Genomic DNA, 17,091 nt, shown 5'->3' with positions numbered 1-17,091 from the left:
CCTGCACCTGTTTTGAGATAGAGGGTCCTCTTCACCCATTCTGGTTAAAGTCAAAAACACGTTGCTAGTGTTTTATGCTCTTTGCTTAACACCCATTGATGGTATTTATGGTATTCCAAATTAAAGGTGTTACTTAAGCATCCTTCTTATTACGGACAGGATCATAGTGACTGGTGACACCAGTATATAGACAAGAGGTGGACACCTTACCTGCAGGTCACAACTCAGCCCCTTCTTCCCCCATAGAATGACCTTTTATAAAGGTCACTGAACATGCCCAGACATCTTTCCCATTCACCTGAATGGGACAGGTCCCATTTTCTATGGTCCATGGTGCTTGCTGTCTTGGGGTGTGTGCACACTATGGAATCTGTATGGATAACTTCCAGCGGGTTCCGTGCACGCTCCTGCTTGAATCTCTGCCCGTCCCATAGGCTCCTTTCTATGCTCGGGTAAATTCTACTGTCCGCCCAAAGAATTTACGTGACAATTCTTTGGGCGGACGATGGAATCTGTCTGCGCATAGAATGGGACCAGCAGAACTTCAAGCGGCAGGGCGAGCAACGGAATCCGCTGAAAGTCCTCTGCACAGAATACGTAGTGTGCACATAACCTTTAGTTTGTAAACTCTGATCTCCTGACCTGTATCTGTAACACATCAGGAATTAATTGATGGTAGAACTAATGTCCACAATGTGGTGGTGTGTCAATAGGTCATGGATGTATACTATAAATATGTACCAATTGCCTTTTCAGACAAAGCTCAGCTTCTGGAAATTGCCAAAGCCAATGCAGCTGCCATGTGTGCTAAAGCAGGTGTTCCTTTACCACCAAGCTTAAAGCCTGCTATAACACCTGCTGCACCAGCGGATGAAAAGATTACACATCGGACGTATGGTGTAACGATACAAGAACTCACTGAGGTTAGTAAGTTTTAGCAAAAATAAAACTTTGAGTGAACTTGTCATCAGTTTCATGCTACTTGAACCACAAGTCGTCTAGATGGCCCTGAGTGGTTTCTCCCTGCCCCTTTAGCCTTGACTGATCTTTTTCTGTGTAGGGCGAGATCAAAGCTGTTGGGTTGAGGCTTTGTATGGCGCCAACAGATTCTGCAGGGATCACCCTAATGACTCGTGGTTCAATCACATCTTAGATTAAAGTCGATGAAAGTGGACAATATTAGTTAAAAGCTGGGTAAAATTTATTAAAACACGATCATTTTAGTCAACCAATGACCAGACTGTTTGAAAATAAGTCTGCCGTGTTGGAAATTTCCAGACGATAGTTGGACAAAATATTGTTAAGGTTACAAACACACTTGGCGGGTCTGCAGCGAGTCTCCATGCTGCGTTTTTGCAGCGAGACTCGCTGCAGATCCCGGCCCTATACTTTTAATGCCAGACAAACACGCAGCAGGGATGTACATCCCTGCTGCGAGTTTGTCTGCAGCCCACCCCATTAACCCCCCGGCCGCCGGAGCTGATACTTCACCTGATCCCGGCTCCGGCGGTTCCCGATGTCTTCAGCAAGCCGGAGCAGGGACCAGGTGAAGTATATGCTCCAGCCAGCCGCCCGCAGCCCCGGCCGCCCGATCGCCCCCCCGCAACACCGATCGCTCGCACGCCCCCCTGCAGCCCCAGCCGCCCGATCGCCGATGGGGGCTGCAGGTGGCCGATCGGGGCGGGGGGGGGGGGGGGCGTGCGATCGGTGCTGCGGGGGGGGCGGCCGGGGCTGCGGGCGGCTGGCTGGAGCATATACTTCACCTGGTCCCTGCTCCGGCTTGCTGAAGACATCGGGAACCGCCAGAGCCGGGATCAGGTGAAGTATCGGCTCCCGCGGCCGGGGGGTTAATGGGGTGGGCTGCAAACAAACTCGCAGCAGGGATGTACATCCCTGCTGCGTGTTTGTCTGCCATTAAAAGCATAGGGCCGGGATCTGCAGCGAGTCTCGCTGCAAAAACGCAGCATGGAGACTCGCTGCAGACCCGCCAAGTGTGTTTGTAACCTAAGGAAAGATCTTTTATTCATGAACAGTCTTTCACAAAAGAATACTCAGAACGTTCCCCGAATATTCACGGAAAGATTGTTACTTCTTTGTCTGATGGCATTGTGTATGGGCATTTAGAACAGCTTTAATGGCTGATATGGATTAGTGTGTATGCCTGTCTATGAAAAGGTTGTTCATTAATAGACATGAGCGAATCGGGTTAGAGTCCATCTGAACCCGAACGATCGGCATTTGATTAGCAGGGGCTGCTGACCTTGAATAAAGCCTTAAGGCTATGTGGAAAACATGGATGTAGTCATTGGCTGTATCCATGTTTTCCAGACAACCTTAGAGCTTTATCTAACTTCAGCAGCCACCGCTAATCAAATGCCGATTGTTCGGGTTCGGATGGACCCGAACCCGGTTCGCTCATCTCTATTCATTAACAGTCAACCTACTTTTATCCATGGTTATCTTTAGACAACTGCACATGTGACTATTTATCCATGGGTTAATAAATTGGTTTGTGATTTGACGACCATTAGGATGCAATCTGATTCTACCATTTCATTCTATAGAAGCGCTGGAAAAGCAAAAATCCAAAACCTGAGGGAATTCCATAGAACCTGTATAAAAACACTTTCACTTTTTTCAGATTTTTGGTGCAGAATCTGCTGCATCTGAAACCTGTCTTGTTTTTCCTATTTCGATGTATTAACACTTTTTTTTATTCAATTTTTTTTTAAAGAAATGTAAACAAATTGCTCAGAGTAAAGAAGATGATGTGATTGTAAATAAACCTCATGATTCCGATGATGAGGAAGAAGACCGACCTTTTTATAATCATCCGTTTAAAGTCAGTGAACATAAACCAATTTCCTTTAGTCTATTGGTAGGTACTTCTTGTTGTATCATTTCTGTAGCATGTATAAAGAATTGTGTGGAGGATGGTGGTGGTGCTCGACAGCAAAAATTATGTCTTGATTTGTAACATTGCAAACTCCGCACATGGGCTCACAGAATAAACCATGTCAAGGAATGCCATAGGGTTTAAACCGCACCCATACAGACGTGTTAAGATCGATTTATGTATTTTTTTTGTAATTGTATCCGGTCTTAAAAAAGAAAAAACAACAAAAAAAAAAACCTTAAAGCAGAAGTCTCACCTCAGACATTTTTTTCCCCCCAAAAGAGTCGAGGAGGAGGTGGCTGAACATAACATGCACCTACCTCCTTGGCTTCAGCGCAGGGCTCTGTTGTCCCTCACTCCAGTTCGTGGTCCCCCCGGCAGCTTCCTGGTCTGAGGGGGGACCTGGGTCGTGATGTGTGAACCCTGCTCAGCCAGTCGGGCGGAGGTGGGACCCCACTACATCCGCTGACTGGTTAAGCGGGGCTGATACGTCACTACCTGGGTCCCCGCTCAGATTGTGAAGCGACTGGGAACTGGAGCGGGGGACAGCAGAGCCCTGCGTTGGAGCCAAGGAGGAACGTGTATATTATGTTCAGCCACCTCCTTTCTGGCTCTCTTAAAAAAAAAATGGCTGACGCCAGACTTCCTCTTCAAGTGAGTGCTGTTAAAATATTGCTTATAATTAAATCCAAATATAGTAGTATTAGTATTGCACGACTTTCTGTATTTTTTGGTACCTTTTACTCTGTCCACCTAGTGTAGTGTCAAGGTGAACACACATGCTTAGTTTCGCTCTCTGGGAATTTGGAGGGGGTCATGAATATAGTAAAACAATTTCTGAGGCTGCAGCACCTTCTTAACCCCTTCCGCCAATATGACGTCATGAAAAGCAGTGCCAGAACGCATCATGACGTCCCTGGACGTCATGCCTTCTCTGCCTCCTTCCACTATCCCTATCTGAGATCGGGCAGCAGGAGGAGGCTGTGTCACACAGCCTCCTCCTGCTGCCACTGCCCGGAGGGGAGCCGCACTCCCCCTGTGCAGTTAACCCCATAGACGTCGCGGTCGTTGCGATCGCAGCGTATATGGGGAGATCTGATGCCTCTAACGCTGATCGGGCGGCAGGAGGAGGCTGCGGACATTGCCTCCTCCTGTTGCCACTGTTTTTATTCTTCCCCCGCCCCAATAAAGCTCCGTGTGCTGCTCCCCGCCCCGCCCCCTCCCCTCGATCCTGCTCCGGCTTTCTCCCCTGTGCTGCCTCTCTCCCCCCTCGATCCTGCTGCGGCTTCCTCCCTGTTCTGTTCCCTTTCTCCCCATCCGGCTTCCTCCCCGTTCTGCTCCCCCTCCCCCGATCCGTCATCCTCCCCGTTCTGCTCCCCCTCCCCGATCCGGCTTCCTCCTGTTCTGCTCCCCCGATCTGGCTCTGGCTCCTTCTCCCATTCATTCCCCGTGCTCCCCAACCCCTTCATTTCTGCTCCAGCTTCAAAGCTCTCTAACATCCTAAAAAGTAAAAGGACGTTCACCAAATGACATCACCATAAAGTAGACAACTTCTAGATTTTGCAGTAATAATTAGTTCATGTGGCATAACTATCTTTCTTAGGAAAAGAAAATTTTGAAGATAAAGAAACATACATTTTTAAAAAATTTTTACAAAAAAATACTGTGTATCAACTAAAGTATACCACAAACATAAAGAGGAATATGTCACAAAAAAACTCAGGTGTCTCAGAATAACCGTGACACCTAAAAGCACTGCAGAGTTATCACTACATAAAGAGAGGCAGGTCGGATTTGAAAAATAGGCCCTGGTCATTAAGCCCAAAACAGGCTGCGGAGGCAAGGGGTTAATGTGACATTTTGTTTTACCTACCTATGCACCAACAGAACATAAGTAGTTATATATTCTATTTTAGCTATCTTCCTGGGATACCTGGTTTCTCTGCAATGTATTACATTAAAGGGGTAGTGCGGCGCTAAAAAATTATTCACAGAATAACACACATTACAAAGTTATACAACTTTGTAATGTATGTTATGTCTGTGAATCGCCCCCTTCCCCGTGTCCCACCACCCCCGCCCGTGTACCCGGAAGTGTGTGGTGCATTATACATTACCTGATCTGTGTCGAGGACCGTCCGCCATTTTGTGCCAAACGTCATCTTCGGACAGAGGGACGAATCCTTGCCGCCGCCCCCCCTCCGCCGCATCACAACTGTGCTCAGACGCGATGGGCTGAGCACAGTTATGCTCAGCCAATCGCGGCTGATGACGCGGACGGCCCTCGACACGGATCAGGTAATGTATAATGCACCACACACTTCCGGGTACACGGGCGGGGGTGGTGGGACACGGGAAGGGGGCGATTCCAAAGTTGTATAACTTTGTAATGTGTGTTATTCTGTGAATAATTTTTTACCGCCGCACTACCCCTTTAATGAGATGTGGTCAGAAATTGGCCCGATCACCATTTTTTATCTTATGTTTGTAGAAGAGCCAAAACTTATTAACTTTTATTATCCAAAAAGTAAGAAGAAAAAAAAAGCCAGTTGCACTCACCGAAGTTGTCTTCTGCGGTTTATTTCACTTTAAAAAAGCAAGGACATCGTGCGGACATGTGATGAGCAGGCGCTCAGTGAAAGGAGTGGTGACTAGGTCTGTAGAAGCGCCGTGAGCGTGAAACAGACTGTCACCACTCCTTTCACTGAGCGCCTGCTCATCACATGTTCGCACCATGTCCTTGCTTTTTTAAAGTGAAATAAACCGCAGAATTCAACTTCGGTGAGTGCAACTGGCTTTTTTTCTTCTTACTTTTTGGATTTGTGTTGCTGTACACAGTTAGCACCACCTGTTGTGGCCAAATCCTAACCGATATACACTGTTGGCTCTACCCACACGCTATACCTATAGTGCCGCTAGCCCTCTCTATACATGTGCATTAACTTTTATTATGTAGACAAGGGGTCTCTGTAGTGAAGAATTGTTATGAATGACTTCTAATCAGTTGCCAGTCAATATTGCTTTAAGGGATTTCTAAGCATATAAAAAATACAGAAAAGTACCTATATGTTTGAATGCTCACCAAATGATGCCAACAGAATTCAAATTTAATTACATTTTAATTTGTGTAACTTTGTTTTGATCGTGCCAGAGCTTGCTAGAGATTAGCAAAGCTTTTACAAGTACCACCGGGCTTCTTTAACTCCCCCAAACCTCCCTTATACCTCCCCCATGGTCTGTTTGTTTTTTTTTAGTCAAGTGGCTTACTCTTAGCTCCCCTGCAAAGCCAAATGTTGCTGCACATATTTCTACCAAGTTGATGTGATAAATGTGTATTCACATGTTTACATTTTTGATTGAATTTAGTTAAAAAATAATAATTGTGTGTGTGTATGTATGTGCGCATATATATATATATATATATATATATATATATATATATATATATATATATATATATAATATATACTAGAAAATGTACCCGGCGCTGCCCGGGTATAAAGTGTCAGTGTGTTAATTAGATTTTTTCTGAGGTGCCCAGGAGGCCAAGCTAAGGTATTGTTTCATCTGAGTTAATCAGTGAAATTAGTGTATACCTTTTAGTGCATAGTTGGAGGGGTTCTGTGTACCCACAATGTATAGTTTTTAGGGGTCTCTGTAGTGCATAGTTGGGGGGGTCCTGTATACCTGTAGTGTATAGTTGAGGGAGGTCCTGTATACCTGTAGTATATAGTTCGGGGGGGTCCTGTATACCTGTAGTGCATAGTTTGGGGTCCTATATACCTGTAGTATATAGTTGGTGGAGTTCCTGTATACCTGTAGTATATAGCTTTGGGGTCCTGTATACCTGTAGTATAGAGTTGGTGAAGGTGCTGTATACCTGTAGTATATAGTTGGTGGAGTTCCTGTATACCTGTAGGGTATAGTTTTGGGGTCCTGTATACCTGTATTGTATAGTTGGTGGAGGTCCTGTATACCTGTAGTGTATAGTTTTAGGGTCTTGTATACCTGTAGTATAAAGTTGGTGGAGGTCCCGTGTACCTGTAGTGTATAGTTTTGGGGTCCTGTATACCTGCAGGGTCGTATTTACCATTAGGCACCCATGGTCTGGTGCGTAGGGTAGCACCTTGCAGAGGGGCAGTACCCTCCCATTGAGACTTGCCAGAAAATCTGGTGTCTTTTCGAGGGGGGTATGGCGGTATTGGTCAGGTCTGGTATAGCAGTGTTATCCAGTCACAGTATGGCGGTATTGGTCAGGTCTGGTATGACAATGTTATCCAGTTACAGTATGGCGGTATTGGTCAGGTCTGGTGTGGCAGTGTTATCCAGTCACAGTATGGCGGTATTGGTCAGGTCTGGTATAGCACTTTTTTCCAGTCATAGTATGGTGGTATTGGTCAGGTGTGTTATGACAGTGTTACCCAGTCACAGTATGGTAGTATTGGTCAGGTCTGGTATAGCGGTGCTATCCAGTCACAGTATGGCGGTATTGGGCAGGTCTGATATGGCAGTGTTATCCAGTCACAGTATAGCGGTATTGGTCAGGTCTGGTATGGCAGTGTTACCCAGTCACAGTTTGGTATACCTGTTGTGCCCTGTATATACATGTACTGTATAGATGGAGTAGGGGGTCCTGTATATACATGTACTGTATAGATGGAGTAGGGGGTCCTGTATATACATGTACTGTATAGATGGAGTAGGGGGTCCTGTATATACATGTACTGTATAGATGGAGTAGGGGGTCCTGTATATACATGTACTGTATAGATGGAGTAGGGGGCCCTGTATATACATGTACTGTATGGATGGAGTAGGGGGTCCTGTATATACATGTACTGTATAGATGGAGTAGGGGGCCCTGTATATACATGTACTGTATAGATGGAGTAGGGGGCCCTGTATATATATGTACTGTATAGATGGAGTAGGGGGTCTACCAGTTATTACTGTGGATGTTGTGAGGCAGCTTCCCTAGCAACCATTTCTCCCTGTGAAAATGAAAGCAGTAATCCTATTGGTTGCTAAGGCTCCAGCTGCCGTGTCTGCTGCAGCTAATTATATCACCTGTGTTTGCAGTGAGGAGATTTTCCCATTCATCTCTATGGGCGCCTCTCTTTCCCCTCCCCCTCCCCTCCTGTACATCTGGCGGGGACGGGACCTTCGCTAAAACCTTCCCGGGCACCCGATGTATCTGTGTGCCAAATTTGGGGTCAAACGGTTCAGGCATTTGGAAGTCTATTTGGGACAGACAGACAGACTTTGATTTTTATTATATAGATATATATATATAATATATATATTACACACACACACTACCGTTCAAAAGTTTGGGGTCACCCAAACAATTTTTTGTGTTTTCCATGAAAAGTCACACTTCTTCACCACCATACGTTGTGAAATGAGTAGAAAATAGAGTCAAGACATGGACCAGGTTAGAAATAATGATTTTTATTTGAAATAACATTGTTTTTACATCAAACTTTGCTTTTGTCAAAGAATCCTCCTTTTGCAGCAATTCTAGCTATTAATCTGTTGAGGTAAGCTGGAGAAATTGCACCCCACGCTTCTAGAAGCAGCTCCCACAAGTTGGATTGGTTGGATGGGCACTTCTGGCGTACCATACGGTCAAGCTGCTCCCACAACAGCTCAATGGGGTTCAGATCTGGTGACTGCGCTGGCCACTCCATTACCTATGATAGAATACCAGCTGCTGCTTCTGCTGTAAATAGTTCTTGCACAATTTGGAGGTTTAGGGTCATTGTCCTGTTGTAGGATGAAATTGGCTCCAATCAAGCGCTGTCCACTGGGTATGGCATGGCGTTGCAAAATGGAGTGATAACCTTCCTTATTCAGAATCCCTTTTACCCTGTACAAATCTCCCACCTTACCAGCACCAAAGCAACCCCAGACCATCACATGACCTCCACCATGCTTAACAGATGGCGTCAGGCATTCTTCCAGCATCTTTTCATTTGTTCTGCGTCTCACAAACGTTCTTCTTTGTGATCTAAACACCTCAAACTTGGATTCATCCGTTCACAACACTTTTTTCCAGTCTTCCTCTGTCCAATGTCTGTGTTCTTTTGCCCATCTTAATCTTTTTCTCTTATTGGCCAGTCTCAGATATGGCTTTTTCTTTGCCACTCTGCCCTGAAGCCAAAAATCCTGCAAACTGCCTCCACTGTAGATGTTGACACTGGTGTTTTGCAGGTACTATTTAATGAAGATGCCAGATGGGGACCTGTGAGGCGTCTGTTTCTCAAACTAGAGACTCTAATGTGCTTATCTCCTTGCTTAGTTGTGCAATGCGGCCTCCCACTTCTTTTTCTACTCTGGTTAGAGCCTGTTTGTGCTCTCCTCTGAAGGGAGTAGTACACACCTTTGTAGGAAATCTTCAATTTCTTAGCAATTTCTCGCATGGAATAGCCTTCATTTCTAAGAACAAGAATAGACTGTCGAGTTTCAGATGAAAGTTCTCTTTTTCTGGCCATTTTGAGCGTTTAATTGACCCCACAAATGTGATGCGCCAGAAACACAATCTGCTCAAAGGAAGGTCAGTTTTGTAGCTTCTGTAACGAGCTAGACTGTTTTCAGATGTGTGAACATGATTGCACAAGGGTTTTCTAATCATCAATTAGCCTTCTGAGCCAATGAGCAAACACATTGTACCATTAGAACACTGGAGTGATAGTTGCTGGAAATGGGCCTCTATACACCTATGTAGATATTGCATCAAAAACCAGACATTTGCAGCTAGAATAGTCATTCATTAGCAATGTATAGAGTGTATTTGTTTAAAGTTAAAGTTATCTTCATTGAAAAGTACAGTGCTTTTCCTTAAAAAATAAGGACATTTCAATGTGACCCCAAACTTTTGAACGGTAGTGTGTATATATGTATGTGTATATCTATATGTTATGTATAATTCGTTCCAGGACTGTGCTTCAAATCCACTGTTAAACCAAAGCAAATTTTCCCTTAAGGAATCATTGAAATGCAGACAAATGATTCCACACCTCAAAAATAATCATTTTTTAAAGTTCTGAATGACATGTAAATCAAATGAAACAATGAGAAACAGCTGAATGTCATATTATGTTACTGTACAGTATAGCAAACAGCATGTGAAGTATAATGTATAGTAAGTGCATAAACCTGAAAAAGTAGCAGCAGTTTGTAGATATGGGGAATTGAGAATCACAGAGCTGTGCAGGCACATTATAGCAGGAATGGAAAGGGTAGGAAACACAGGGGCTGCAGAGACTGCAGGGAGCATGAAAGAATGAGCAGGACAGATGTGGGCACAGTATAGCAGCTCTCAGGGAGAGGGGAGAGAGGGGTTACACCTAAAGTGTAAAGTCTAAAGTGACTGTACCACCAGGCCCAGGCTGAAGCACTGGAGGCGGGCCGACCCACCCTTAGTGGGAAGAAACTCCAACCCCTCCATGATGTGACTCCATTAGAATCAATGGAACCCTATCATAAAGGGGCTAAGGTTTCCTCCCACTAAGGGTAGGTTGGCCCGCCTCCAGTGCTTCAGCCTGGGCCTGGTGGTACAGTCACTTTAAAGTCACAATTTTGAAAAACTGAGCTTCTTTCAAAACACTCTTAGTCCAAGTTACTCTTAAACCAAGGCAACAATAAATATATATATATATATATATATATAATATAGTTATGGCTGTTTTGGTGCTGTACCACTTTCAGTGAAATGACACAGTACCTTTACAGTATCACATCAGTACTGCAATGTGATTTGTGAACACAGCCTAAAGTAACAATTAACATTTCTGTTCATATCCATTCCTGAATCAGTATTCAATAATTAAAAACCTAGGCATGTGAACTCTCCCTATCAAGTCCTTGCTGTGAATTACCCTCCTCATCCTTCATTTTCACCTACGTTATTCTTGATCTTGTTTTGTCTTCTGTCTAGAACCCCAGCCTGAAACCTGCTCCTAAAAATCAGGTAACTTTGACTAAGGAATTCCCAGTGTCCTCTGGGTCTCAACACCGGAAGAAGGAGGATAAAGTATATGGCGAATGGGTTCCAGTTGATAAAAATTCAGAGGAAAGCAAGGATGACGTCTTCACAAACACAGGCCCCGCACAGGTAAGACATTCTTGAGTATATATAGTCACACCTTTGTTCATTCATTCCTTAGTTTAGGTCATAATAATTGTTTGAAGGCTGTAAGGATTTTTTTTTTTTATTCTTGTCCTGCTTGTTGATGTGCTAAAGTTAAGTCTTGAGTGTCTGAACATAATTTGATTTGTTTGTGTGGAATTGGTTGTAATCCAAAGAATTGATCTAAATTTTGTGATAATTGACAGATTGACAAAAAAAAAGTAATCTTGTATACACTTTCAAGGATTTTCTTAACCCAGCGTTATTGTGTGACTGCAAAAATCATGGAAACTTATTGAGTTCTGACAGTATAAAACCTTCTCAGTTCCTTCCTTGGACTTTATTATTGTATATGTTATATCCTCTGGTAGCTAAGAACGTATGAAAGATGGATCAAATGCCATTATTGCTAAAAGTCCTTAGGGTACCTGCACAAACCTGCTGCCGATGTGTGCAATGCTAAATAATGCAACCAACCTGCCAGCATGTTAAGGCTTGGCTTCTAATGTAATAATACTCGTGTCTTCTGTTTCTTGGTGAATCTGTTTAATTTTTTTTTATACTTTTTTTTTTTTTTTTTTTTTTTTTTTTTTTTTAATGAAAACCTATTGCAATATGGCATTTTCTTGTTTTACAGTTCTAGAATTGTTTGAGGAAGGTGGATTATAACCATACTTAGATACCTGTTGCCAAACCAACGTGTACTGATGGGCTGAGACCCCCCCTTCCTTCTTTAATGGCCTCACAATGGACCTAATGCTTCCAGATCCTGGGTTCTGATTGGTTGCAAACTGGTCATTAAAGAACACTAAAGGACTGATCCCTAATCGCTACAAGAAAACGCAAAGACAACCAGCCCCCAGATGCTCAGAAACTATGTAAACTTCATCAAAACTATGGACATATATTTTTTCCTTTCTGTGCAAAGTTGTGAACGCTCTCTGTATTTGTCCACGTAAATATTGTCATGGTATGGATTGTCCAAAAACCATGAACCAAAGTCCGTAAGCAGATATGAATCACTTTTAGTAGACATGTAATAATTTTACCTTTTTTTTTTTTTTTTTGGCAAATAGAACTTTTAACAAAACAAAAGTTGGTGCTTAACCTATATTTGGCTACAGCTTAATGCACAATGCCTGTTTTCACATACTGTATCTAGCCATAGTTGGAGGATTAAGCTATAACATAGGTACTGGAAAGATGGATGCCCTTACTTTGCATGAAGTTGCTTTCAAAAACGTGATTTTTTTTTTTTTTTTTTTTTTCTTAAAGCTATGTTTGGTTCCCCTAATGACTTGAATATATATATTTTATTCTGGTTCTTTGACCTTTATAGTTGGTTGGACTAAAGAATGGTGCGTTTGTCATACATTGCACTGGCCAGACATTGATGTCTATGGTGCTTTAAGCTTGGCCTCCTCCTCTTGGCATTATAGTTAGCCTTTTGAAACAAGATTATATACCGCATAAGAATAATTAATAATAGTTGATTGAATGCAAAGTATAGTATTGCGGGCTGCTCCTGTCTGCCTAGAAGCAACTTGGCAAAAAAGCCTTGATAGATTCAATACAGTCAATGAACATGTATGAAAAATTTCACGTTGAGAACTACGGTCACAAAAATTTCCACCAGGTTCTCAACACCTAATGTAGCGTTAAGCCACCAATTTTACTGGTAATCTAATCAGTCACAGAGATGAAGGTCCGAAATTTTTTTTATGGTCTGCCCCAATTTTTAAGAGACAATTAGAAATGTTAATTCCATTTACTTTGCACTTGCACTATAGCTCCTCGGTCTTTCACACTCTCTTGTCTGATTAAAACTGATTTTAGAGGATACATCTATTGTAGCTTAATTATGCAAGGGTGTAACGTTCTGATCTAGTCATACATTAGGACATTACTTAATGTCAACCAACTTGGTATCATTTGTACAGCTAACTAATTTGCTCTTTGTAAAAATATGATGCTTTTTGGGTGCGATCGTTCCAAAAATATCACAGAAATTACCAATTTCTGCCTTGTAACCAGAATCCACAACTACCATTGCTCCTCGTCCCTATAAATCCAGATATGTCTGTGAGCATCTTCGAGTTGCGTTATGTAGCTATAAGAACTTTTTTTTTGGTCTTTCAAAATAGGTAAAAAAAAGAAAATGTGATTTCCTTGTTTTTTTTTTTTGCTTAAGTGTAGGCTCACAACATTTGTTAAAAAAAGAAAAAAGCTAAATTAATGGTGGCGGCAAATACGCAAAAAGCTGTAAGGTGTTAGAACACACACAACAATGTAATCCCTCCACTGCCAGAGACTTTGCAGTGCCTTGCACTATGGACGCTTCTGGTAGCAGAGCAGTGCAAAACTGCTTGTAAATATGTTTCTATTGTAAATGGACTCACTCTAAAGTCAGATACCGCTGTATATACATATTGTTATGTTTAAACTGTATGAAAATAGTTGAATAATGGGCAGAGTAGTCGTGTGCTTTACGTTTTACACCAGAATGTTTTTCTTTTTCTTTTACCGATATATTTCTGATTATTTTTGCTTGTGAAAACTTTCGTGTGAACTTACTGGTTTTTTTTGTTTGTTTTTTTTTGTCTTGTCTGCAAAAACTTTTTTTTTTCTTTTTTAAAGAAGCACGAATTGCTCTGACAGTTCTGGGTTATGTCACATTACACCCAGTTTCAGTCTTACTTTGTTTCTTTTTTTTATTGTAACGTCGAAGAGAAGCCGATACGACTGCCTTTTGCAGAATATGTTGACTTTGTCCGATGTCATGAAGTCGTTTTTGACTATTTGATAGAATTGACAATGTTTTTCCTCACGACCCATTTGGCCGTTGCCGTTTTAGCCATTTAGTTATGGGGTCATTTTGCTTTGTAAGGATTTTTAAGCAAAGTTCCAAATTTGTTGGATGGCAACAGCTACTAGCGCTTTGTGTTGGCGGAGGATATCAAGAGGCATTTATGAAAACTGGCATTGAAACCTTAGCGAGTGGGCAGATTTTTGCTGCCTCTTTTTTTTGGGACTATAAAATGCACCTTCAGTGGTTTAAACCACTTTTCATAAGTGTCTGTTTTTATATGGAGAAGAAAAAGTCAACGTAAGTCAACATCACAAACTGTCAGATACTTATTCCTCATTCACATCAGATACCAAATAACACCTTCTTGTAAATTGTTTAATTTTTCTTTATTTTTTTTCTCTCTCCTGGAAATGTAATTTTAAAATCAAATAAAACAGATGGTCCAAAATTTTGTTTGTTTGTTAATGTTCATTATTCACTATGACAGGTTTCTATTGGATATAAAGGTTGTGATATTTAATGGGTTATGTCTTCAGTTTTAATATCCAAAACTGGTTTCCAAAAAATGTATGGGTAATGATTCCGTGATCAACCATTGCCCTACAGAAGTTTCTGGTATTGGGCCCAATGTGTCATGATTTCCATTGAGGCACAAGTATGCAAAAAAAGCCAGTGGAGCCTCATTCAAGTGTCTCGAAACAGAGGACTAGCCAGATATCTCTTTGGGAAGGACCCAGCCCGGCTCTTGTAGGGAAACCACCATATTAAGTGGTCCTATAAATCAATGTAATAACAAGGGAAAAACCAAGGCCAGGTATCCATGCACAGACAGCTGTTTCGGGGTGTTGCCCCTCATCAGTGTGGAGCAGGAATCTGGCTAGGTGGGAGCAATACCTAGTAGAGTCACCTGTTTCCATTGAGGCACAAAGTTAAAGACCATATGGCGGTGTGAGGGCATGAAGAATTAAAAATCTAATTGTCCTTGTTTTGCCTTGAAGGGGTACTGCAGCAAAAAAAAAAAAAAATCTTTCAGATCAACTGCTGTCAAAAAGTTATAAAGATTTGTAATTTACCTTTATTTAAAAAAAAATAAAAAATCTCAAGTCTTCCAGTAGTTATTAGCTGCTGTATGTCCTGCAGGAAGTGGTGTATTCTTTCCAGTTTGAAAAAGTGCTCTCTGCTGCGACCTCTGTCCATGTCAGGAACTGTCCAGAGCAGTAGCAAACCCCCATAGAAAACATCTACTTCCTGTCATGTAAAGAGGTGGCAGCGGAGAGCAATGTCTCAGAGTGAAAAGAAAACACCACTTCCTGTAGGACATGCAGCAGCTGATAAGTACTGAAGACTTGAGATTTTTAAATTGGAAAAAATCTGTATAATTTTTTTGAAACCAGTTGATTTGAAAGACTGTGTTTCTGCCGGTGTACCCCTTTAAGTAACATTGTCGGTTTAGACTTTTAGTTTACCATTCAGGAAATGTGAAGACTTATAGGCCATTTATACTCCTCTGGGCTGTCTGGGAAATCTGATATGAAAAGCAGCTGTCTGGGAAATCTGATATGAAAAGCAGCTGTCTGACACCAGTGTTTGGAGATGGCTTTCCCTTGAAGTGGGTAATCTGTCTTTTTGGAAAGATTTCTGTTAGGGATGGTCCGAACCTGCCGAGGTTTGGGTTCGTACGCACCTGGACTTTCGGCAATGATTCCCGCTGTCTTAAACCTCTGTGGAGAGGGTGGATACAGCCTATGGCTGTGGCTTTATCCCGGTTTTCCAGGTGGTTCTCCCGCTGTATCCACCCTTAGTAGTGTTTCTCAGCTCCAGTCCTTAAGTACCTCATTGTGCTAAGGTACTCAACCACCTGTAAAGGGGTACTCTGGTGACCTGTGGAAAAAAACATAAGTCCTGCAGAATGGCAAGTTCTTACTTCTGTCCACCCATGAGCTTTCTGATGTGCTTCCTTCTCTGGGCTGGTCCCTTGAAGTGGAGTTCTGGGAGCCCAGTGCCCGGGCATTTTCCTGCATGCTGCTGTCAGACTAAATTTCTCTGTAGCCTTCATGGAACACAGTCGGAACAGCTACTGGCAAAATGTGGGGCATGTGATAAAGTTACGTCACTCTAGGGGCAAGGTATTCTGTTATGTATGGAAGGGGCGTGGCTTTCAGGCATGAAGTATGGAAGGGGTGTAGCTTTCCAGCATGGTGAATGGAAGGGGCGTGGCTTTCCATAATGTATGGTAGGGTGTGGTTTTCTGCCATTATGTAAGGAAGGGGTGCGGCTTCCCATTATGGTGCGTATAAGGGGCATGGCATCTCGTCATGATCAATGAAAAGTTCTTGGCTTAAGTGCAGTCCTTTACATTAAGCTAGGCCCCGAAGCTGAGATTGGAGTCATATAGTCTTAGACTTCTCAGGTGAGCCCCTTGCCAGTGCAACGGAACAGTGCAGAAAGATTAGTAACTTATACTTACTATATTTACTCAACCACCTATATAGTAGTTAAAAAGCCACTTTTCCCTATGCGGAGTACTCCTCCTTTAACTATATCTCCTGTGAAATACTAAAAAACCTTTTTGGGGGTTCTTGAGGGCTGGAGTTGAGAAACACTACTAAACAACCAACATGGCCAGGGGCTTTAGGCCGAGCCAGAAATCTATCGGGGAGGTGAGATCACCAACTTTGTTCTAAGGCTTCGAGTGACTCATACATGGACAGCAGCTTATTTTCTTTCCCCATTGAAAACAAAAGCCATATGCACACCAGTTAGGCTGAGCATGCACGTTTATGCTTAGGAATAGGTGTGTGGCTACCATTAGACTCTAGCCAGACTCTCCTCATTGTCAGCCAAGCTAATGCAGCAAAGTAGGAAATCTGTTCATTGATTGTCATTAGCTAGTGTTAGCAAACAGTCAGGCCTTTGACCACAAAGTTGACTAGGAACAGTTCTGACGTCAAGAGAAAGAAGACCCACAGAAATGAGTGATGGTTTCCCAGATAATACAGGATTTTCTGACATTGTTGGGGCCACGTTACTTCCACCTAATCTATTATAATAAGATACAACCGCTTTTTTTTGTTATGTACTTTTGTATCTTAACGTAATTGCTGTGGTGTTTTTAGTGGGTGATGATTGCCTACTTTCTTGGACAATAAGTTTTGTGCGGAAAATGTGATGCTTGTGACAGGGTAGCAGAATGTCTTTGTGGGTCAGGAGATATTTACACAGGGGCAGTGATGGCTCGGCAGCTCAACGTTTTTG

General features: G+C 42.6%; 1 protein-coding gene across 5 annotated transcripts in view; it reads left to right on the top strand.

Moving 5' to 3' along the window:
* SON (SON DNA and RNA binding protein) overlaps nucleotides 1-17,091 on the top strand; it is a 76,721-nt gene that overhangs the window by 41,510 nt on the left and 18,120 nt on the right. For 4 of the 5 annotated variants that reach the window (XM_069944602.1, XM_069944601.1, XM_069944603.1 and 1 more), the window contains 3 exons: nucleotides 757-923; nucleotides 2,735-2,878; nucleotides 10,836-11,012. In XM_069944602.1, coding sequence (XP_069800703.1) covers nucleotides 757-923; nucleotides 2,735-2,878; nucleotides 10,836-11,012 — 488 coding nt within the window. Of the gene's footprint in view, nucleotides 1-756; nucleotides 924-2,734; nucleotides 2,879-10,835; nucleotides 11,013-11,664; nucleotides 13,206-17,091 lie in introns of those variants that run through there. The other variant, XM_069944605.1, reaches the window with a different exon arrangement.

Source organism: Dendropsophus ebraccatus, chromosome 11 (assembly GCF_027789765.1).
Source record: "Dendropsophus ebraccatus isolate aDenEbr1 chromosome 11, aDenEbr1.pat, whole genome shotgun sequence".
Classification (NCBI taxonomy): Eukaryota; Metazoa; Chordata; class Amphibia; order Anura; family Hylidae; genus Dendropsophus; species Dendropsophus ebraccatus.
This window is presented reverse-complemented; position numbering and strand designations above follow the sequence as displayed.